The following is a 24022-nucleotide window of genomic DNA, read 5'->3' on the forward strand; positions in this document are numbered from 1 at the left end:
AACAACTGAAAATGCTTGGAAATGTCCTAAAAACATTATCCAAAGTGTTAAAGTGTTTATTTTAAAAATACCATGCCAAATTCACACAAAAGCAGTCCAATGAGGCTACTTTTGCCTTGAGGGCATTTGCTGACAGACAAATTTGAGTTTAAGTTTTGATGGCATCTTTAGGCAAAGGGTGCAGAACTGCAAATCCTTCCCCAAGAAGTGGGAACTTAAAGGACTATGTCTACAAGGTAATAAAGCAGAAGCAAAACTAGCCTCCTCTGTCCTACTCCCCAACAAGTGCAAAGAAACGTACCTTTGAAGTGAGTAGGGTGGGGGGTGATGTGGGAAGCCATACTTAAACTTCTAAGCACAAGCTCGATCTTTATGTGGATTTTTAACCCAAATTCATGTCACATAGATGAGTAAAACAACTCTCAAGCCAAGAACTTTGATTAATGAGATCCTAGACATTGATGCCAATAGGTACCTGTCGATATAAATCATTCTGGAGGAAGAAACTATCAGCTTAGGCATCAAAATATCCCCATAAATATTTTTTTTTAAATAACAACAAGTTCCACAAAATTAAAATTAACATAGAATATACAGAAACAAGGCACTCTGAGAGAACACCCTCTAAACCATTATACCAGACAGTATAAAAAAACTCCTTTGGTTAAAGAATTAAAAGACAAGCCTTACTACATTTTCAAGTAATGGGAAAGTGTAAAAATAGTGACATAACAGGTAGACAAAATAACTACCCAAAACATTTATAAATGAAAATGACATTAAAAACACTATGAATGAGTTTAGCATGTTAAGCAAAGCTGAAGAAAGAATTAATGAATTGATTTAGCTCAGAAGAATTTATTCATAATGCGATGCAGAAGAACCAAGAAATATAAATTTTGGAAGAGCAGTTCAAAGACATGGAAAACAATGAAAAAAACTCTTCAAATGAGGAAAGACTGAAAAGAACAAAGGTGTTATTTGAAGAGCTAATGATGAGAGTTTTCAAAAAATCTCTTAGATGAAAGATACTAAACATAAATCAATAGATTTAAGAAGCCCAGAAAATCCTAAACTATAAGTAAAATAAAACTCCATACCTGAAAACATTATAAACATTTTATTTAAAAGTAGCGAGAGTTAAAAAAGGACAATGCACTTCAAAATATGAGACTTTGAGCTTATTAATCTACAGAAATAATGGTCTTCAGAAGACAGTGGAATAATATCCTGATGTGCTGGAATATAGTAACTGCTAACCTATAATCCTATGCATAAGGAAAATATATTTTAAGAATGAAGTTAAAATATTTTTTTTTTAGAAAATTAAGATTAGATAGTTCAGAAGTATCACACTGTCTGACTTTAGCATGTACTACAGGGCAACAATAATCAAAACAGCATGGTATTGGCAGAAAAACAGACACATAGACCAATGGAATAGAATTGACAACTCAGAAAAAAAAAAGAAACACATAAATATGGAAGGATAATTTTTGACAAAGAAGCAAAAAACATACAATGGAGAAAAGACAGCCTCTTCAATAAATGGTGCTGGGAGAATTGGAAAGCCATGTGAAAAAGAATGAAACTAGACTGCTATCTGTCAGCATGTACCAAAATTAATTCAAAATGGATCAAAGACTTAAGCATAAGACCTGAAACAATAAACTGCATAGAAGAAAACATAGGTACTTTGACCTTGGGTTCAAAGAGCATTTTATGAATTTGACTCCAAAGGCAAGGGAATTAAAAACTAAAATAAATGAATGGGACTATATCAAACTTAAAAGCTTCTGCACAGCAAAAGAAACCAACGACAAAATAAAGAGACAACCAACTGAATGGGAGAAGATTTTTTGCAAACAGTGCCTCCAATAAGGGGCTAATATCCAAAATATACAAGGAACTCATGAAACTCAACAACTAAAAAACAAACAACCCAATTGAAAAATGGGCAGAGGACCTGAAGAGACATTTCTCCAAAGTGGACATACAAATGGCAAATAGACATATGAAAAAATGCTCATCACTAATCATTAGAGAAATGCAAATAAAAACCACAATGAGCTATCACCTCACCCCAGTCAGAATGGCTATCATCAACAAGACAAATAGTAACAAGTGTTGGAGAGGCTGTGGAGAAAAAGGAACCCTCATACACTGTTGGTGGGAATGCAGACTGGTGCAGCCGCTATGGAAGGCAGTGTAGAGGTTCCTCAAAAAATTACAAATAGAATTACCATATGACCCAGCAAACCCTCTCCTGGGTATCTACCCAAAAAATCTGAAAACATCTATACATAAAGACACGTGTGCTCCAATGTTCATTGCAGCTTTGTTTATGGTGGCCAAGATATGGAAACAACCAAAATGTCCTTCGATAGATGAATGGATGAAGAAGTTGTGGTATATATACACAATGGAATACTATTCGGCGGTAAGAAAAGATGAAATAGGACCATTTGTGACAACGTGGATGGATCTTGAGAATATAATGCTAAGCAAAATAAGTCGGACAGAAAAAGCATAGAACCATATGATTTCACTGATATGTAGTATATAAACCAAAAAAACAACAAAAGAACAAGACAAACAAATGAGAAACAAAAACTCATAGACACAGACAATAGTTTAGTGATTACCAAAGGGTAAGGGGGGAAGGGGGTGGTAGATGAGGGTAAAAGGGATCAAATATATGGTGATGGAAGGAGAATTGACTCTGGGTGGTGAACACACAATGGGATTTATAGATGATATAATACAGAATTGTACACCTGAAATCTATGTAACTTTACTAACAATTGTCATCCCAATAAACTTTTTAAAAAACTATAAAATAAAAAAAGATAATTATTTTTATTAAAGTTTATTGGGGTGATAATGGTTAGCAAAATTACATAGGTTTCAAGTGTACAATTCTGTAATACATCATCTGTAAAGATAATTCTAAATGATGTACTTTAGACAAAAGGAAAGTGATCGCAGATATGGAAGGTCTATAACCTTCCCCAAAGAAGGAATTAAGGACGAATAAGTTAGCATATATCTGGATAAGTCTTAAAGAAACTGCAGGTATCAAATTGCAATAATGTCCAATAGGTTTTAATAAAACAAGAGAATTAAAATTCATGGCTCAGTAACAAATGTTGGAATGGGAGTAAAAGGATCAAATGGTTCTAAGAATCTTACTTTGTTCATGTGGGTGGTAGTGGTATTAACTGATGTTTTCGAACAACTTAAGTATTCATGTTTCATACTTTAGGATAACTAATAAAATGATAGAAACAGAGTAGTTGATTTCCCAATTAGCAACAGGAAAAAGATTGGAATAATGATGTAATCCATTAGTCTAAATGAAGACAAAGTAAGAAAAGAACACAAAAACATAGAAAGTACAAAATAAGAAGGTACATTTGTACTCAAACATACCAGTAGTTATAATAAATGTAGGTGAATAAAGTGCTAAATGCTCTGAGTAAAATAAAAATATCATCAGACTTTATTGAAAAAAATAAAGTATAACTACATGCTGTTTTAAAAAGATGTTTGTGAAATATAAGGATACTGAAAACATAAAAGGATGGAAAAGACATAACTGCCAAATAATAGCTAAGTTAATTCCAGAGTTACTATATCAATGTGAGACAAAATAGTTTTAAATAAAGCATTAATAGAAATAGAGGAGTTTATTTTATAATGATAAAACCCTCCATTTATCAATAACATAAAGCAATTTTAAGTTTGTGTGTACTTAATAGCATAGCCTGAAAATATGTAAAGCAAAAAAGGGACAGAACTACAAGAATTTTTTTTGAAAACTACTCCCCTTCTAAAAAAGTTTAACAGTCTTCTAAATTAATCTAAGTAAAACAAGTAGGGAAAGAAGAAAAAAAAAAAAAGACAACTATCTAGATGATTTGGACAACTCAGCTATCTGGCTTGACCCAATAGATCTACATCACAACCCCAAACTGCAGACTGTTCCTTCTTTGAAGCATGCACACACAAAACAATAATCAATCATATGTTGGGCTACAAAAAATAGTTTCAACAAATTACAGAAGATTGAAAACCTATGGACTATTTCTCTGACCTTGCTTCCATTAAGCAAAAGATCAAAAGAGAGAGATAAAATATAACCCATATGTTTGGAAATGAAGAAACACTTGCCTACTAGGCATTTCTACTGTGTGACTAATAGGTGCACAAATTCAACATGCCCACCATTCCCCAAACCATCCCTCCAGCTCCATTGCTCACACCAGTGGTATCCACCTCATTGTCTCAGGCATCATTTGTGGTCCCACCGATGTTGTCTTAGTTCAGGTCTTCACCAATGATGTTGCCATTTTCTCTGTAACTAGACTCTTCCCTTTGAGGTTCATGCTCCTCTTATCTGTCTCAATATTCTTATTAAAAGATTGGTTTAATCATATGAAGCCTTCATTTAAAAATTTTTGAAAGACCCTTAGTACCAACAGGACAAAATCCAAATTTCATATCATGACATTCAACGATCTTTGAATAGCATCTCTGACTTTTCTTTCCATCTTTATTTCCTCCCAATCCCTCATGAACCTTTTGTGCTCCACACCCTCCCTGCCCCACCCCTCCACCTTTCTCTGTGTTCTCCTTACCTTTCTCTGTAGATACTAATCCCCCTACTTGTAATGTCCTCTCTTATCACTTACCCACCTGACTATTTTGGCTTATTGTAACCTACATACTCTGTCTTTGTTTTCACATCTCTTTTCTACAGATCCTCCTGCTGTGGAACCAGCATTCCTTGAAATCCGACAAGGACAAGAACGAAGTATCACTATGAGCTGCCGGGTTCTGAGAGCCTATCCAATACGGGTATTGACCTATGAGTGGCGCTTGGGCAACAAATTACTACGGACAGGTCAGTTTGACTCTCAAGAGTACACGGAATACCCGGTGAAGAGTCTTTCCAATGAAAATTATGGGGTTTATAACTGTAGCATCATAAATGAAGCTGGAGCCGGGAGATGCAGCTTTCTTGTTACAGGTAAGATTCCAAATATTTTGCTAAATATGTGTTTTTTAGATCAAGGTATTTTAGACTTATGCTAATATGAGAATGAAAGTATTTTGCAAATCGATGGAGCATATCATATTATGAGCAGCTTGACTGCTCTAGTTAGAGCGCTGCCCATTTATTTTCAAGGCAAGTCTATTTTAGTAGTTTAGAAGTTTATGTGAACTCAAGTAGATGTGCAGATGAGGTCGGTTATTTTGAGTGTTTCAATAGTAAAGTAACAAATCTGGACTAGTTTTATTTAGATCAAATTTCAAGTATTAATACATATTTTCTTCTGCAAGTCTAATATTCCTTATGACTGACACCTGCTGTGATTGTCTTAATAACAGAAAGAGTGCTGTCTTTTAATTTTTTTCTTACTTATTTATTACCCCTTAATAAATGGTGAATCTTCATTTTGTCCTTGGCTTAACACAGGTTCTCAGATATTCAAAGGGAAAGCAGTGGAGTTGTATCATAATTAAAGACAAGTTCAATACTTTTTCATGTTATTTTTAATATATTAAAAGAAGCATCAAATCTATTAAATCTTAGGTATTTAAATTATTTTTTATAATTTATATACTAAAGTAAATCTGTTCTTTTTTAGCTAGGGTTTAGACATACATTAAAAGGACATACTCCTTTTTATGCTTTTTAAAAATAATTTAAGAAATATTTCAGATGTATAAAAAATATAAAAAGTAGTAAAACAAACAACCATCTGTCTACCAACTAGACTAAGAAAATACTATCAGGACAGTCAAACTATGCTATGTGTACCAGCTTGATCACATGACTCTCTGCCTCCCACCCTATAGGGCTAACCTCTACGATATTTCAGATGTTTATTGTTGCCAAAGAAATGTCTTCAACTGTACAAAATAAGTAATACATATGTAGTACAAATTCTGTAACAGTTTTGTAAGATTGACATTAGCTATTCCCTGAATATTTGATTGAAGTCACCTATAAAGCCACCAGAATCTATTCTTATGGCAGAGGTGGCTGGTGACGTGGTGAAGAGGAGATTTTAACTACTGATTCAGTTTCTTAAGTGGTTTTCAATCTATTCAGGTATTCTTTCCTTTTAAATATTTTTTTTCCATTTTTCAATTACAGTGGATATACAATATTGTATTATTTTTAATTGTGCAACATAGCATACACTGAGATATTTGTATAACTTATGAAGTGATCACACCAATAAATCTAGTACCTATCTGACACCATATATAGTTATTACAATATTATTAACTGTATTCCTTATGCTATGCTTTACATCCTCATGACTATTTTGTAACTACCAGTTTGTACTTTTTAATCTCTTCCCCTTTTTCACCCATCCTCTCAATCTCCTTTCCATCTGGCAAGCATCAAAATGTTTTCTGCATCCATGTTTCTGTGGTGTTGGTTCTGGGGACTCTTGGTTGGGGCTCTGGTGCAAGCCAAGGTTAGCTACTGTCTTTGCCCTGCCTGAGGCTACTTGATATGAGTTACAAAGTGATCTGCAGATGGTTGCCACTTGTGTTGTACTTGGAGGTGCCTGGGAGAGACTAAGCTGTGAACTGAGGCTAGCAGTCAACAGTGCTAGCCTTTGGGCTGCTTAGCAAGAGGTACAGACTATGCCAAGACCAAATGCTACTTGTTTGGTGTTTTTGAACCTTTGAGAGATTTTAAGAAAGCCCACAGCATGAGTCAAGGCATGCCATTCGTATGGAAAAGCAACTGGAAGCCTCTTGGGTGGGCCTGCAAGTAGGGTGGGGTAGAGTTTCAGGGAATCACCAGGACAGGGTGAACGGTGTTAGCCAGGTTGATGGAGACTCAATATTGTGCCTGCCTGAGTCTGTAAGCTGGCTTGGAGGAAGGATCAGCAAAGGAATAATGGATTTTGCCAGCACTTCTATCTGTGATGAGGCTGCCCTTCCAGCCCTAGCCCTGAAACCAGACAAGTCAGTTCTTCCTCGTAGGTCCCTGGTGCCCTCCTCCAGGGAAACCTCCTTTTCTTTTCTTCAAAACGATTTTAAATTTTATGTGAAGATCATGAAACAATGAGGTTGAGCTGAAGACTGAAAAGTAAAAGTACACACTGGAAACAAATTAATACATGGGGCTATTTTTGTCTCCTTCTACAGCACAATCCATATCAGATTTATTCCTTTCTGGGGCGATCAAAATCTACTTACTGCACCCCATGTTGACATAGGAAAATGGAGCTAGATTTCCTCCTGGTCTCAGATTGTACGCTAGTTAAAAAATAGGATTTGAATCACATAATAGATAACAAATGAACATCTTGCAGAGTCAGCATGATCTAAACCAGCCTGAAGTTAGAAAACAAAGTCACCAAAGAAAATTCAAATGTATATAAGCCCCAAAAGTTTGAAGAAAGGGATGTAGTATAATTTATGGGATAGTTGTTTTGGGGGGGATTAAAGAAAGAAGGTGCTCTAATTGTATCAATGGGTAAAAAAAAATTGCCTTTGAAGGATTCTTATTGATGTGGGACAAGATATAGTAATAAAAGTACATCATATCATTTAAATTACCCTATAGAAAAATAGAACATATTCTCTTTTAAGGATTCGTAAGGATAAAAATGAGCAGTTAGATCACCATTTAACTAATATTGTCCCAGGGACTTCTAGTTTTCTTTAATAGTCCTCTTTAAGAATCAAAGTAGAAAAGCTTGAAGTTCAACTGAATGTCAATAAAAAGAATTTTGAAACAAGAATCTAAATATCCATCAGCAGCTGAATGGATAAACAATTTGTGATCTACTCATGAAATGGAATTTTACTCAGTCATAAAAATGGATAGAGCTACTGATACACACAATATTACGGATAGATGTATTATTGAATAAATGAATGATATTTGATAACTAAGGTAGGGTTGGAACTAGGAGGTATTTCATAATATGAATGGCATTTGTTCTATTTAATGCTATCATGTATATAATTTTTCTTATCCATACTGTGTTAATATATTCAAGATAATTTTTAAAAATTGATTGTTCTGCAAGGATCTTTTGTTCCTTTCTCCTCCTCTAACCTCTAAATTACTTTCCGTTAGATGGTGACACTAAACTGGTTATCTTCACAGTCTAACCACTATCATTTTTTCTCAATTATACCCCTTCCCTTAAGAGATACTGACTGTTATATTAAAAATATAGAATGTTCTAACATATTGGTAACAAAAGTCATTTATACAAATTAAATCAGAAAAATATGAATTAGGTTTCAGATAGTTACCATTTTGTAAACAAGACTGTCATAGCTGGGTAGAATAAAGGGAAGACAGAGATATCAACATAACAAGGTAGGCCATAGGATTCCAAAACTATTTCTCATAACTTCCTCATATTATTTTGGGCAGGTGTTAGATCCAGTTTATAGAGGATAAGAGGGTAACAGACTGAAATCATAAATAGTTTCCCCTGAGAGAATAGAACCTTCATAATATTCACTGACAGCAGATAAGAATAAAACGAAGAAACCCAAATGTAGAAATGGACACATATGTATATGAATATGACATGCTTCGTATTTCTATTATTTTCTAAGGGTCTGTTTAGCACTTTTCAAACAGTTGGATTTTTCAGTAGATATTGGGTGGTAATAAAACCAATCTGTGAAATAATCGGGACTTTTCAGTTCTGTGGAATCAAAGCCATCTCCTGAACATTCAAGTATCTATTTAAGCACCTGGCCTCTGTCCATCATCCTGAAGGGATGATTAATGGATGAGAACAGTGCAAAACTTGTTCCAAAGGCATGCCAGAAACCAGACCTTAAATGCTCAGGAGAGAGATTCCACAGATGATTGCCTGCAACCTTATCCGCAAGTCTTTCCTCAAGGAAGATTTTGTGACAAAGCCCTAAACTGAGAAAGTCAGTAGACGTTTTCTTTTTATTAATTCTCTTTGGGTTTCAGACCAGAGAATGTGACCAAAGTCCTATAATTTCCCATTACTTCAGATACCTTCTTTCATTACTTTAATGAATTTTGTCTATTTCTAAAGGACTATTAAACGATAGTTACTAGAAGCCTCAGGATATAACTGCAGGCAGATACCTGCTTTGCAGTCAGATTCAGGCCAGTGCTTCTTAGCATACGACAAGAACCATTATTTGTGCTCTAAGCTTTTCTTATGCTAAGAGTCATCTTCACAGATCTTTGCCTTATTCTTTGAGAGTCCCAATGATTCAGTTTCAATAACGAGTTTTCTTTATTCACACCTAAATCCACTTTATTAATTCAAGTTATATGTTTTGGAGAAAATAAATGTTCCTAGAAGATAAACAGCATACCTTCTGGGCTCCTCTCCAACTCACTTGAACACCTCTTGCTCCCTGCCTGAATGATATTCAGCACATTCATATTCATCAATGGACTGCCCACATGTGCAGTAGCAGCGATGCCAAGAAGCTAATGTGGTCTGTAAGTACACCATTGCACATTCAGTTCTCCCAGGCTGAGCCACTGGGTCAGGTCACCCAGCTGTTCTCCCTCCATGCACACACCAGTGCTCTTTTAAGCGATCACAACGCTTTTGGATATTTTGAAACTGTTATGCTTTTAGGAAATGTATGCCTTTAGAGAAGACTGGATACATTTATTTTCATCTTATATATTCATTACGTCCGAGTTAAAATCTTAGTAAACTACATGGAATTCTCATTATAGACATTTAGTCAATCCTTATCTTTATAAACTCCTGAGTTGATAACACTTTCAGATAATATATAATATGGCAATTCTGGTTGAGTCCCAGGGGTAAATTATAAGTTAAGTTTCAGTATCGTGCTTCCCTGAAAATAAGACCTAGCCAGACCATCAGCTCTAATGCATCTTTTGGAGCAAAAATTAATATAAGACCCAGTCTTATTTTACTATAATATAAGACCAGGTATAATATAATGTAATATAATATAGTATAATATAATATAATATAATATAATATAATATAATATAATATAATATAATATATAATAAAGACCAGGTATAATATAATATAATACCCGGTCTTACATAATATAATGCATCTTTTGGAGCAAAACTTAATATAAGACACAGTCTTATACTATATTACATAAGACCCGGTCCTATATTATATTATATTACATAGGACCTGGTCTTATGTTATAGTCAAATAAGACCGGGTCTTACATTAAATTTTGCTCCAAAAGATGCATTAGAGCTGAATGTCTGGCTAGGTCTTATTTTCAGGGAAACAGGGTACTCACAATGGGCAGAGTCGGAATCCTTTTCAGGTTAGTGGAAGTAGCATCATATTAGGAAATCCACCAGCCTGCCCAGTATTTGTGTGCGAATTAGGAGAAAAGTTTTCCATTCTTGAAGCAGATCTGGTATGTCCTCTACCAGAGCACAGGTGGTAGCAAGAAGAATAGAGCCTGGATTTCATTCAGTCCCATGTACCCCTTTACCAAGGCACAATTTGCTGTGAGTCATATCCAAACATGTTGGATGTTAGAATAAAAAGGACTTCGGAAAGCAGGTTTGATACTCAATAGTTGCTTACTATAAGGCAAGTTGTTTAAGATCTTTAATCTTTCAGTTGTATATCCCACATATCAGTGAAATCATATGATTCTCGACTTTTTCTGTCTGACTTATTTCGCTTAGCATAATAATCTCAAGTTCCATCCATGTTGTCGTAAATGGCACTATTTCATTATTTCTCATGGCAGAATAGTATTCCATTGTGTATATGTACCACATCTTCTTTATCCAATCATCTATCGAAGGGCACTTTGGTTGTTTCCATGTCTTGATCACCGTAGGTGATCTATAGATGATGTATTACAGAATTGTACCTGAAACCTGTGTAACTTTACTAACAATTGTCACCCCAATACACTTTAATAAAAAAATAAAGACCTTTAATCTTTACTTTCATTTTTTTGTAAATTAAAATGATAAGAATATTCTTATCGTGCAAGGACTGTGAATATTACAAAACATAAAGTATGCAAGATGATTGGCATGGTGTCTGATAAATAGCGAACACTAACAACAGAAGCGCCTTAAAAATGCCTTGTTTTTGTCTGGGAGAGATCAAGCGTCCATTCTTCCTTAAGCCTAAAAAGAACTGTGTTTTGTTTTTTTATTCCCTAGATTAAGTTTTCTTCTAATTCTTTAGAAGCTGTAGTGAGAATATTTTCTGTGACCAGGGAGAACATGGGAAGCAGGCTTACAAAGTCATGAATAGAAAGACACCAATACAAAGTGTTTCATGAGAATTTCATGACAAGTTATCCATCTACACAGATATATTTGTAGTATAAGAAGAAAAAAGAGAACTCCTTCAGTATCAGATCTTATAAGACTGAACAAAAATATATTGAATTTTTAATATTACGTTGTTCGTGGGATTTTTCCCTTTTTTCGACATACTCTTTCAAATTTTGTATATTGGTATTTCTTTCACACCCTTGTTCAGTGACATAATTCAGATTCACGTAAAATTTTCCCACCCTGTATACAACATCGAGGGAAAGGTGTGTTGCCTGTTCCTTTTGATGGAATAAGAAAAGAAGGGTAGGGGAGATGAAGTGACTGGCTTTTGGGTTACATGTGAAAAGTCCTTCATGGATTCCCAGAAAAAGGAAGGGGAAAGGTTTGGAGGTGTATAAAAACATAGGCCTTCGTAAATAAGTAGGTTATTTGGTTATTCCATATACTGGCTCATAAATACTCTTGTATATGTAAGGGGGATGCGGATACTGTTTCTGCTTCCTTTCTGGTCCATATAAGAATTAGCAGTTAGGTTTCTAATTAAACAGTTGCTAGATATTTCAATGATTTGATTCTCCAGCAGTATTGCTTAGGTATGGGATACATAGGATAAGCCAGGGGAAATAGCATTGGTCAGAGAACAAGGTGTGCTCACTATTGCTACAAACAAGGGTACAGTCACTACAAAATAGGAGACTTGTGCTTTCCCAGGAAATGCACACCCACCCTGTATATTATAATTTTCTATTTCTGGATCTGCTACTGTCTTGTGAAATGTAATGGCATCTGTGGAATTTCTTCTGCAGTTCCAATTATGTCTCTGTTCCCCATGCTACCACCCACATACATACTCTAGAGTTAGCTTATTAACAAACAGGGTTGTGATATATGAAAGAACTGACGTAACTCATGAAAGGATAGCCTAGAGATCTTTACATACAAGCAAAAGAGAATCACAAAATCAACCTCGAGCCATCATCGTGACATAGCCAAATGTAGCGTTCCACTCATGCTTCTCTCTTCCACTGACAAAATTTGGTGTGTTTTCCTCACCCACTCACAATTGACATGTATTAATTGAATGCTTTTTTAAAATATAAATAGAAGCAAATAGCTTTATATTCTCTCTGCCTTGGGAATATACACTGCATCATTTCAAAAACAAGATACTTCCAATAATTCCATTTTATTCTGACATTCCTGCACTAATACACGTTGGGGGAGATAGGGCTTCAGTTTGAAAGCCAGCTTCCTTTGTGTTTTTAGGTGAATGGTGTACCCTCTCTTCTTTCTTACAAAATATTCATTTGGATCTTTTTGATGGATGATCTGCAAGCCAGGCAAGGATTGTTGTCTGTCCTAGGGCAGTAATAATGATGTTCTTACTAACTTTCAAGATTTGCAGTTCAAGCCAAGTAATACCCCTCTGTATATTTGCCCTTCCCAACCTCTGTAAAGACTAAAATAAGTGAATATTTTTTAAAGTACTTTGTAAACTGTAAATTCCTATGTAAATTTGAGATACAATTTTCATCCCTCAAGACTGTTCTTTCTCCATGAGTCTATGGTTGTGATGGTAAATCAAATAGAATCACTTTTAAACAGCGACTTCAGACATGTAATTCTGGTATGTGTCTCAAATACTTGATAGTGTATTAGTGAGTGAAGGCCCTTGGGCAAGTACTATGGTACATAATGGGGTCACTGAAATCCAAAATTAAAAACCCGCCTTGCTTCTCTTCATACAGCCTCTCCTCTACCAGTAGTCAATCATCTCTACTCCCAGAGGAGTTCTCCAGATTATTTTTCTTTAAAACGTGGTTTTTATACACATTACACTTACTTAGGTATTTCCTAGTAAAATATCAATGGATTGATAATTTTTATTTCCAAACTTTCTCTAAACCTTTAGCAATTTCCTATTTACATGCCAAATGTGAAAGCTAATCGTTTCATCAAATCCAAATCATCTTTTAAAATTTTTGGACCAGGTCCTAATCAAAACCTATTTAAAAAAAAAAAAATGTGTTATTCATATTTTGCATCATTTTTGGCAAAGTACATTTAGGGTTTTAGAGGAAAAGGGTTATTCAGTTAAGTAGAAATGTTATCAGGTAAATATAAATATATGTGTTTATTTTATGTTACCCAAGACAATTATATATATTTGGTGTGTAAGCCAATAAGTACTTTGTATAAATAGTTTGTTTTCTAGGCTCATGCCAAAAGGGGTCAGAAGTGACTCAGTTGTGTTGAAAATTGATTCATAAAGTTTAAAGAAAATAAATGGAAACTCATTTAAATTTGTCTAGATTAGTTTCTAAACTGCTTTAAGTCCCTGTGCTTCTGCACTGTGACAATGAAACTAAATATAGAACGCTTCCTAGAAAGTTTTGTTTTATTTTATTTTTTCCATTTATTTATTTATTTGTTTGTTTGTTTGTTTATTTATTTAGGTTTTGTAGTGGAGGGTACATTAGGAGATTAATATTTATTGAATACTTACTATTTTCCCAGTGCTATGACAGTTATTTTATGTACACTATATGAAATCATTTAAATAAATAAATTGTATATTTTGATCCATTTGAATTTCCTGACATACGAGGTCAGACAATCAAGTTAGCAAACTCATCCTAGAAGAAGTGCTACATATCTCAGAGCTGAATATCACTACAGTCTCCTTCAAAGTACTCCCCTAGGGAAGCTATGCACCGATGCCAGCACCTAGTCCACCTTTCAAAGCAATTTTGGAACACTTTTTGGAATGGCCATCAGAGCTATCATCAAATTACCCTTGATGTCCTGAATTTATCAAAATGGCTTCCTTTCAATATTTCCTTTATCTTCAGGTAAAGAAAGAAGTCATTGGGGGCCAGATCAGGTGAGTAGGGAGGGTGTTCCAATACAGTTGTTTGTTAACTGGGTAAAAACTCCCTCACAGACAGTGCCATGTGAGCTAGTGCATTGTCATGATACAAGAGTCATGAATTGATGGGGAAAAGTCAGGTTGTCTAACTTTTTCATGCAGCCTTTTCAGGACTTCCAAATAGTAAACTTAGTTAACTGTTTGTCCAGTTGGTACAAATTTATAATGAATAATCCCTCTAATATAAAAAAAAGTTAGCAACATCGGCGCAACAAGTTCACAAACTTAATTGTCAGACTTTGTATCTCTTTAACCCAGCTAACTAGTCTTTACTAGTAACAAAATGAATCAATTACTATTATTATTTGCCAATTTCTCTCTATTTATTAATTCTTTATATGGCAGAAACCTAACAAAAAAATTATGAACTCCTCTGAGAACTGTCTTAAAATAGGGGAGAATTTTTATAATGGGAAACATCACGTTAGCTTCCAATTGATGTGGGAATGTATGGCTTAAGTATTTAGTGGTTTGGTAAAAACCTTTTTTTTTTTGCAAGAAGTAATTACTAAGCTATGGTACTTCTGAAAGCCTACTCACCCATTTCAGTCTGAGTGATTGGTCTCCTAATAGCCAATGGCAGGATTCATGTTAAATTATCGTCCGTACATTTGATGATCATTTTCAGAGTTTCTGCCTCTTAGCAAATAGGCCTGGAAGCCATCTTCTTGGGCCTTATTTTAATGGTCTCTGCTTTCTTAGATATTAATAAAAAGGCTACATTTTTGATACATTAAGGTGGTTTTCAGAACTTATAAAATTCAATGTGTTCATTCCACATTTCAAATGTTGAAATAAAAATATTTTGATTTAGACAATTTGAATTTGTTGCAGTTAAATCATTTCCCAAGTAGATATGTCCATAAACATATTTTCTCTAAGTATCAAATAATTTCAGGAGTAACTGTAAAGGAAAATTGAATTATATTATAGGGTATGATATTCAAGTGAACTTAACTTATTGAAGCAAACTATTAAAAGTAAGTTATAAGTTTTCACACAAGTTTAAGTATCTTCTTTCAATGTTTATTTTTGTTAATTATGAAAAGAACATTGATACCTTTTTAATTATTATTGCACTTTATGCTAATGTATTTTAGTAAAGAATGTGAATTGTGTGAAGCTATTTCATGAACATAACAAGAGAAGCCTGCAATGTAGCACTTTCTCCAAATGCATTTTATAAGATTATGTTAATAATCTTAATCAACTTCCTATCTGTATGGGTCATGCAAGAAAAGTTAATACTTAATGACTGAGATTTGTCAACTTCTAGACAATGTACACACCATTATTCCATTTTTCTCTATATCAGTTTTTGTTATTCCAGTAATATAAGTGATGAGCTGTCAATTATCCAGCAAATTTTGTTTATTTAAATAAAATTTTAAGGGAAATTTTTCTGAAGGTTTCCATTGACATGACCACAACTAAACTGACATCTTATTTACCATAAAATAAAATTTAAAAATCCTAAAAAATAAACTGACAGGAATTGGGTTAAATATTATTTCTGCATTACAACTGGGAAATGATGAAATAGTCTCTCAAGGTCCTACTGAAATTGGTGGTACCTATTTTGAGTGTTCTGTTTGGGGAGATATTTTCATCAATAATATTAATGTTATAAAAGAAATAATATTTTATAAAAGGAAGGATAGTCATGATTTGGGTATCAAAAATGGATAAGAATTGAAAAGCAGATAGAAATTACACAAGGAAAACATTTCCGTTTAAGGGGTCAAGACGTGTGGGGATGTTAGGAACTTTCAATGACTGGCTCACTGACTCACTAGAATGCAGGCAGGAGAAACACAATTAGGAGAAAAGTTCACTGATTCATTTGTTCAGCAAACACAGTTAGAAGTCTTGTTGGTGTGAAGTGAGAAGAGTAAAATTAGATGTTATTCTGATAAACTGTAATAGTTACAAACAATAGACAATCTAAAAGATGAATCTTTGAATGCAAAAGAGAAGAGAGACAAAGATGGGTTGGCAAGGTTTCCGTTTATGAAGGAATTTAGCCATAAATCCCATTAAGCTTGTTCTCAGTTTCTATTGTTTCATTCACTTCCTTTATAAAAATGCTTTATACATAGTATGAGGAATTTCTCAGTTTATAAAGTAAATTCATGAACACATATTGTTAAAATATTGTTTTACTGATTAGATTTCATTTAAATGATGCTAAAATTTGTTTTTTAAAGTTTTTCCAGATAGGAAATAGGAACACTAACTTAATAAAGTTGCTTTCATAAAGCCATTTTTGGGGAGTAAGAAACCTATTTCTTTAGGAGTTTTATTTTGAAAAGGCATAACCTACAAAGGAAATTATAATGTATGTAAAGCAAATATACCTTAAGCTGGGGCAAATTTAAAAGCTCTTTATCGAGATCCCAGTGATTTGCAAAGCCTGACAATATTGGCAATAATTGTATTGTTTAACCAATCAATAGACCTTCTCTCCAGGGCTATGAATTCTAAGGAAGTTCTTCAGTGCTAAAATGCAATCTCTGAGTAGTCTGCCTCAATGTGTTTTTCAGAGCTCTGACTCCAGCAGAAGAAAATGGATCCTTGTAAGGGATAGATAAAATGAGGCATGTTGCAATTTTAAAATAATGTCATAACAATGACTGGTCATTTGAAAACATATTGGCTGTCACTAACTGGGAAGAGAAAATATAATCTATTCTCTGTCTTAAGTACAAAGGCAGTTAACCTAAATGATTTAGTTGAGTTACAATTTTTTTTCCAAACTCTAAACAATCATTAACTGAGAGATGTCATTGACTTCACAGATGTATAATTTAGTTTTTATGTTTTTCTTTCCTGCACACATATATCGACAAGTTTTACCATTAAACAAACTCTTGACAACATTCGGCTTTATTGCTGCTGTGACATTCATCTTAATTAAAAGATAAATTGTTCTTTATCAGATACAATATTTTCTCTTTTGTTTCTTTTTTTATTAAAGTTTACAGAGGTGCCAATATTAGTAAAGTTACATAGGTTTCAAGTGTACAATATTTTCTTTTGTTAAGTATGACTTACATGTTTTCCATTTCTTCATTCCTTTTTTATATTAATCGACCACCTTCCTAATCAAATGAAAATAAGCAGAATCTATCAATTATGGTAATAATTCCTTTATTAGTTACAATTAATGAGGTAAAGACTACTATTAAATATCATACACTAAATACCAAACATAGTAACACAGATGAACACATTTATTCCTTTTTTTTTAATTTCCTTTGACTTCACAAAATTAAACCTTGACTTGTTCTCAAAGAACTCCTTATGTATTTTGTATATTAACCTCTTATTGGAGGCGTTGCTTGCAAATATCTTCTCCCATGCAGTTGGTTGCCTATTTGTTTTGTTGATGGTTTGTTTTGCTGGGCAGAAGCTTTTCAGTTTAATATAGTCCTTTTTTTTTTTTTTTTTTTTGGCTTTTATTTCCCTTGTTTTTGGGGTCAAATTCACAAAAGCCTCTGTGAGACCAAGGTCCATAAGTTTAGTACCTATATTTTCTTCTTTGTATTTAATTGTCTAAGGCCTTATATTTAGGTCATTGATCCATTTTGAGTTAATATTGGTGTATGGTGACAGCAAACTAAAGTCATTCTTTTGCACATGGCTTTCTAATTTTCCCAGGACCATTTATTGAAGAAGCTTTCTTTTATCCATTGTATGCTTTTGTCTCCTTTGCCAAAAATTATCTGTCCACATTTATGTGGGTTTAGTTCTGGGTTTCCAATTCTATTCCATTGGTCTGTGTGTCTGTTTTTCTGCCAATACCATGCTGTTTTGATTATCATTGCTCTGTAGTACAAATTGAAGACTGGGAGTGTGATACCTCCAGACTCGTTTTGTTGTTGTTGTTGTTGTTGGTTTTTTTTCCTTAGGATTGCTTTGGCTGTTCAGGGTCGTTTGTGATGCCATACAAATCTGATGATTTTTGTTCTATTTCTTTAAAAAATGGCATTAGGATTTTGATGGAGATTGCATTAAATCATTATACTAATTTTTACATGGCTTTAAATCAAGACAGAGGGCTTTCAAATTAATAGGATCCCAAGAGGTCATGTAATTCTTCACTCCTTTTCCAGGATGAGATGCATAAAGTCCTTTTCCATCTTGTTGGAAACGCTAGTGTCCATTCTCTCTCCAAAGACTAAAAACTTAGGAGTGCACCTATAGTATCCACTCAGAAGACAAATGCTGATTAGTTGTTTATCTGCAATGCATTTTGGATTCATGAGCCTTTCTTCATTTCCCAAATCATGTCCTTTGTTCTGAAGATACTGTCTTCTTACTGGTTTCGTGCCAAGACTTTTTCACTTAACTGGTCCATTCTCTTCTTTCCCACCAGTTATTGTTGTAAAATATAAAATGGATGTCTATCGTATCCCTGATTAAAAACAGAAAAAATCCCCATTTCTGTTAGAAGCATTTCTTTCCTTTTTAGTATGACTCAAGATTCATTAATTTCAAGAAAAAGTATTTATCATTCCAACAATTGCATGTATTCTTTTGCTCAATGAAGGAATGACAGAGCTGCATAGCTCTTTATTGAATATTATGTCTGTTAGATTATAATGAGTAATCCACTGCGTTAGACTGTGTGTAAACACAGTGTGACTCTTGACTCCAAAAGCACTTGACTGTGTTGTTAGCTTCTACTAAAATGCATACAATCAGAGAACGGAGATTTCTGTGATTTTTAGAAGTCTTTTTTTTTTTTTTTTTTAAATCAGTGTATCATCAGTTTTAAGTTTGCCATGAATTTCTGTAGCTACTCTTCCTGTATGAATAAATACACCTTTGAAAAGTTTTAATTGTTTTGTTGTTCTGTATACTTTGCAAGTGTGTTTTGTGAATTTCCTTCATTATTACTATGTTGAATATTAATTTAGTTCTCATTCAATTCTTTGATATCACTGATTTCTTTTCACCTTGGCAAATGAAAATCAGTAGTTTCACTGTAAAATCTTTTCTCCCACTTACGTGAGTACTGGTTAAAATAATCTAAAACTAATTGGACTATAGGGTTAATATCAAACATCATATTATATCAAACAAGACACTCCATAAATTAGCACATACCTATTTTTCCTGTCTTACTCACGTACATGTGTTGTGTCAGCCATTGTAGTAAGAGCTGATGAGAACACTTCTGTTCTTCGAAAGTGAACGATTTGGTAGGAAAGACAGGTACTGCATGCTATAGCCACACCAAATGCTGTGGTACTGCGTTTCCCTGAAAATAAGACCTAGCTGGACAATCAGCTCTAATGTGTCTTTTGGAGCAAAAATTAATATAAGACCCGGTCTTATTTTACTATAATATAAGACTGGGTTTCTGTAATATAACATAACATAAGACCGGGTCTTATATTAATTTTGGCTGCAAAAGACGCATTAGAGCTGATTGTCCGGCTAGGTCTTATTTTTGCGGAAACAGGGTAGTTCTAAAATATTGTCTATAATATATTTATTTTTCTCCACTTAACGCCATACCTTACTTCTCTTCTCTTGTTCCTCCATGATCCACCCTTGTCTGTCTGTGGAATTTCTTCTCCTTTAAGGTCAATAAAGATGTCAGATATGTACCCTGTAAAGCCTACCTTTGGTCCCAACAGACAGTATTAATTATTCTTTCCCAGAAGATCCCATAGTTTGTTTACCATTTTCTATTGTATTCTCCAATTGTTTTATGCATACTTATTTATAAATTTCATTTTGTGGTTCCATCATCTGTAGTCTAATCCTGCTGCTTGTTGGCCTTTTAATCACTCATAATGGAACATTTGCTTGTGGGTTACTAATGTTGTATTTTTGAATTCTTATTCATTGAGGTTTGATTTAGAGAAATTTGCTGCAGTCTAAGTTGAAAACATGTCTTTCAAGAACAACTCAATATTACATCTACTCAAGCACTCCCGTGATATTGCTAGCCAAGGATGATTTTTTTTGTTAATGCAGTATTTTTGTCATCTTCCTATACTGGTGAGGGGCAATTTTTTCCCAATATACCATATGTCTGAGATTGCTGTTTTTACTGGTCTTGATCATATGTAGTGGCCTCATTTCAAACTTCTCAGCTTGGACGGGGCTCCTTAACCTCATCTGTGGGCCTAAAATCCAGCTCCCCAGTGTACAAAACAGCAACACTGCTTTTCTCCTTAAACTTTTATTCAATGTCTAATTTTAAGTTCTTTGTTTTCTGACACTGAGGAATAATTTTCTTTTGTGCTTGCAAGTCTAAGTATGCATCTGAAAAAATATTTTTGCTGTATTTTAAGCTAACATTTTTATACTAGGAAAGTGACATGTCATAGCTTCTTAATATCTTTTACTTTGAGCTTTATGCATAAAATCATATTTTGAATTCTCAATTTAATCACTTTCCAAAAGCTATTTGCAAAATACAATTAATGTACTTTTACATAAATATTTAAAATTTTGAACAATTAAATTTTCTCTTTATGTATATTTTAAGAATATTTTAAAAAACAAGATCTTTATATAATCACTCATAATGTGTCTTAAAATTATTGGCCAGTTTGGATAATTAATGCAGTTCTAGGTCAGTTAGACTAAAAGGATTTAAACTGGAACAATATTACATAAAATTAAAACTAGAATATAAATGAGAAAAAATTTTCTTGGCATGCTTGCTAGACGGACCAAAAAAAAAAAAAAAAGAGAGAAAAATTGCCATGGAGGATAAAAAAGAAAAAAATATATTGTGAATTATTTTCTTGTTCAGACAGCAGGTGTCTCGTTTGGTTTTAAGAGCCTAGGATTATTATAAACATATTTCCTTAGTATTACTGTGTGTTTCTTACAAAATGAATGTAAAAACATTAAATATGATTGTCTCTGAATTCAGAGAAGACATTTGAGTGTGTGTGTTTAATTTTAAGATACATTTTTCAAATGAAATCAGAAAGCATGTTTGCTTTGTAAAGTTGATCCAAAAGAGGGTTAGTACAAAGTATCTCTGAGACATAAGCAGACATATCTATACTTACTATACTCATAATTATTTCTTATCAGTACTTATTATTTACTAATCAATATTATTTATGTACCATCTAAAACCAGTTTTCACCTTTAATTCCAAGATGATGCAATTATTGAACGAAAGTAAAATTTTCTTTATTTTTTTTAATTGATGAATCAAAATAAAAGTTTGTCATGGGTCTTGTTGCATTTGATTGTTTATTTATATCAATTTCTGTATATCATCACCATTGCTATTTTCTTTCTAAATATTCTTTATCTGTCATATGAGACATTGGAATAGATCGCCTATAAATTATTTTCTAATACAATGTTATATGAAAAATTGAAATATATGAAAAATTATTACATGGGATATCACTCATATATGATATGTGATATGAGTGATATGTCAATACAGATAAAATAAAGTATTTTAAAAAATACATTGGAAAGCTTTTTTAATAGTCTGTAGTTAAATATAAAGATGATGATGGAATTTTACAGTATAATTTGATCTAATGGGATTATTTAAATGACAGTTAGATTGTAGCTTAATTTTTTACTACCTTGAAAATAGGTCTTGATAAACAAATTCACATTATTAACCAAGTCATGAGGATTTTAATTTTTTTTTAACTTCAAGGTCAGGCTGCTTCAATAACCTTAAAAGTACTTATTTAGAAAAACAATCAGTCCTAGAAGTATAGCAATTAGCATTTATGACACGCAGCCAATTACTCTCCTGGCAGTCAACAAAAAGCAGGATTGGACTACAGATAATAGAAACATAAAATGGAATTTATAAATAAGGATGCTTAAAACAATTGAAATAATACAATTAAACAATAGGCAAATGTTCCTTCCATAGCACCCTAGAGATGTGAGACTGAGAGATACCTTAATAGTCCTCTTGTGGGCAGTCATCAATTTCAGCCTTGCTAACTGGGATCAGGAATTGACTAAATACCTCTTGTGAAGGGAAATCATAGCCTATCGAAGTAAGCCATTCCGTATTCATAGAGGACTCGTAGAACATTTCTAAGTCAAAATATGTATTATTTTAAAAGCCTTTCACTGATATTCATCATATTTCATAGATCTGTTAATATTTAGATTTAGTCTGATTTTCTTTCTCTGTAATAGAGTTTCAACACTTAGAAAACTCCATTTGCCCATTTTTGAGAGGACTTTTTTTTTTTTTCCATATTAAATAGCCTCTGGTTTTTACTGTATTCTGTCCCTGTTTCTATGTAAATTCATCAATCATTTTGTGAAAAATGTTGCTTAGAATTAAATCTAATGCCCCTAGTATTTCCCCCTTGGTTGAAAAACAAAAGCAACCCCGCTTCTTACCTCAATTCAATCTGGACACTACCTCTAATGAAAACTCTAGGTTTGCATTACTCACTTAAGCAGTTCTTTACTTCATGTGTACGTTTTGGATGCTTATTTTTAATCCAAACCCCTCGCTCATTATCTAGGCTACTGTTAAATGCACCTCCTTAATAACATTTTGGGACATTTGGTCTCAAACACAAGTTTTTAATGATGGTTTAGGTATGATTCCTTCATTCAGTATATTGTTTCCTTTTCATCTAGATTTTGCTCTTAGTGTTGTGAATATGAATGTGTGTTCTCATATAGTAATAAGTGAAAATATCATACAAGATAAAAGAAGTAATAAAACGAATGTGATGGCTCTTCTAGAGACCTCCTTCTATGCAAGATTCTTTGTGTGGAGTTGAGAATCCATTTTCAATTCAACTGAATGAATATTTATAGAACATTTTATAATGCACACAATGTTGATGTAGGAGACTTTTCCAAATGTTACTGACATTCAGATATTTAGCATTGAACTTTACTAGTAAACTTGTCAAAAATTAAATTCATTTCTTCTCATATTATTTTTTCCTGGTGAACATCTTCAGGATAATAGAGACCACCACTTCCATTCTCAATGTTCAAAATTCATTCTTTAACTGTCTGTGACAAATTTTTATGCAATGACTAAATGATAGGTGACTAATGATGTTTCAAGAAATATGAAAACGCAGGTAAGAAAAGGTTCTGCATACAGGAACTCAGGAAGAAAACCGCAGGAGGACATTTAAAATTCTATTTTTTAAAAAGAAAAAACAGAAAAGATATTGAATAAGGGATGATAAATGTACAACTTATTAACTAATCATCCAATAAAATTGCAGAGCTATTTGAAAAGTCTGAGAAAATGTAAGCAGTTTCTATAAAGACAGAGGCCATACCTCATCATTCACTGTATCCGCAATGCCTAGTACACTATTTGGCATTTAATATAGTCTCACTAAATATTTTTGATTTAATAAATAAATATAGTATTGGTTAAAAAAAAAAAAAAAAAAAAAAAGGAAGGTGTGAAATAAAAAAAAAACCACCTACATTTCAAAATATCGGGAAGTTGGACCTGTAATTCCAAATGGTCTGTATAATTTTAAATTTGGCAATAATAATAAAAAAATAGATGTTTTATATATGCTATATGCACTTGACATATCTTTAAAATCTAAATAAAACTTTATTATTGGCCAAAGTTCTTGTGCTATTGCTAAGTTTTGTTTGGTTATTGACCAAAGACATGGACAATATAAACAATATTTTTCATTATCCCTGATTTTTTTTTTTTAAGACAGAATGATCATTCACTTACTGATATATACTTTTTTTGACTTCTAGGATGCCACATTTTTTATTTTTTTTCCTACTTAGTGTTTTTTCTGTCTCTGGCCTTT

General features: G+C 33.2%; 1 protein-coding gene across 4 annotated transcripts in view; it reads left to right on the forward strand.

The window, feature by feature from the left end:
- Positions 1-24022, forward strand: part of MDGA2 (MAM domain containing glycosylphosphatidylinositol anchor 2) — a 797923-nt gene that overhangs the window by 687746 nt on the left and 86155 nt on the right. For all 4 annotated transcript variants that reach the window (XM_074328195.2, XM_088796863.1, XM_074328196.2 and 1 more), the window contains one exon: positions 4763-5032. In XM_074328195.2, the coding sequence (XP_074184296.2) occupies positions 4763-5032 (270 nt within the window). The remainder of the gene's footprint in view (positions 1-4762; positions 5033-24022) is intronic.

Source organism: Rhinolophus sinicus, chromosome 3 (genome assembly GCF_057876585.1).
Source record: "Rhinolophus sinicus isolate RSI-liver-muscle chromosome 3, RSI-T2T, whole genome shotgun sequence".
Taxonomy (NCBI): domain Eukaryota; kingdom Metazoa; phylum Chordata; class Mammalia; order Chiroptera; family Rhinolophidae; genus Rhinolophus; species Rhinolophus sinicus.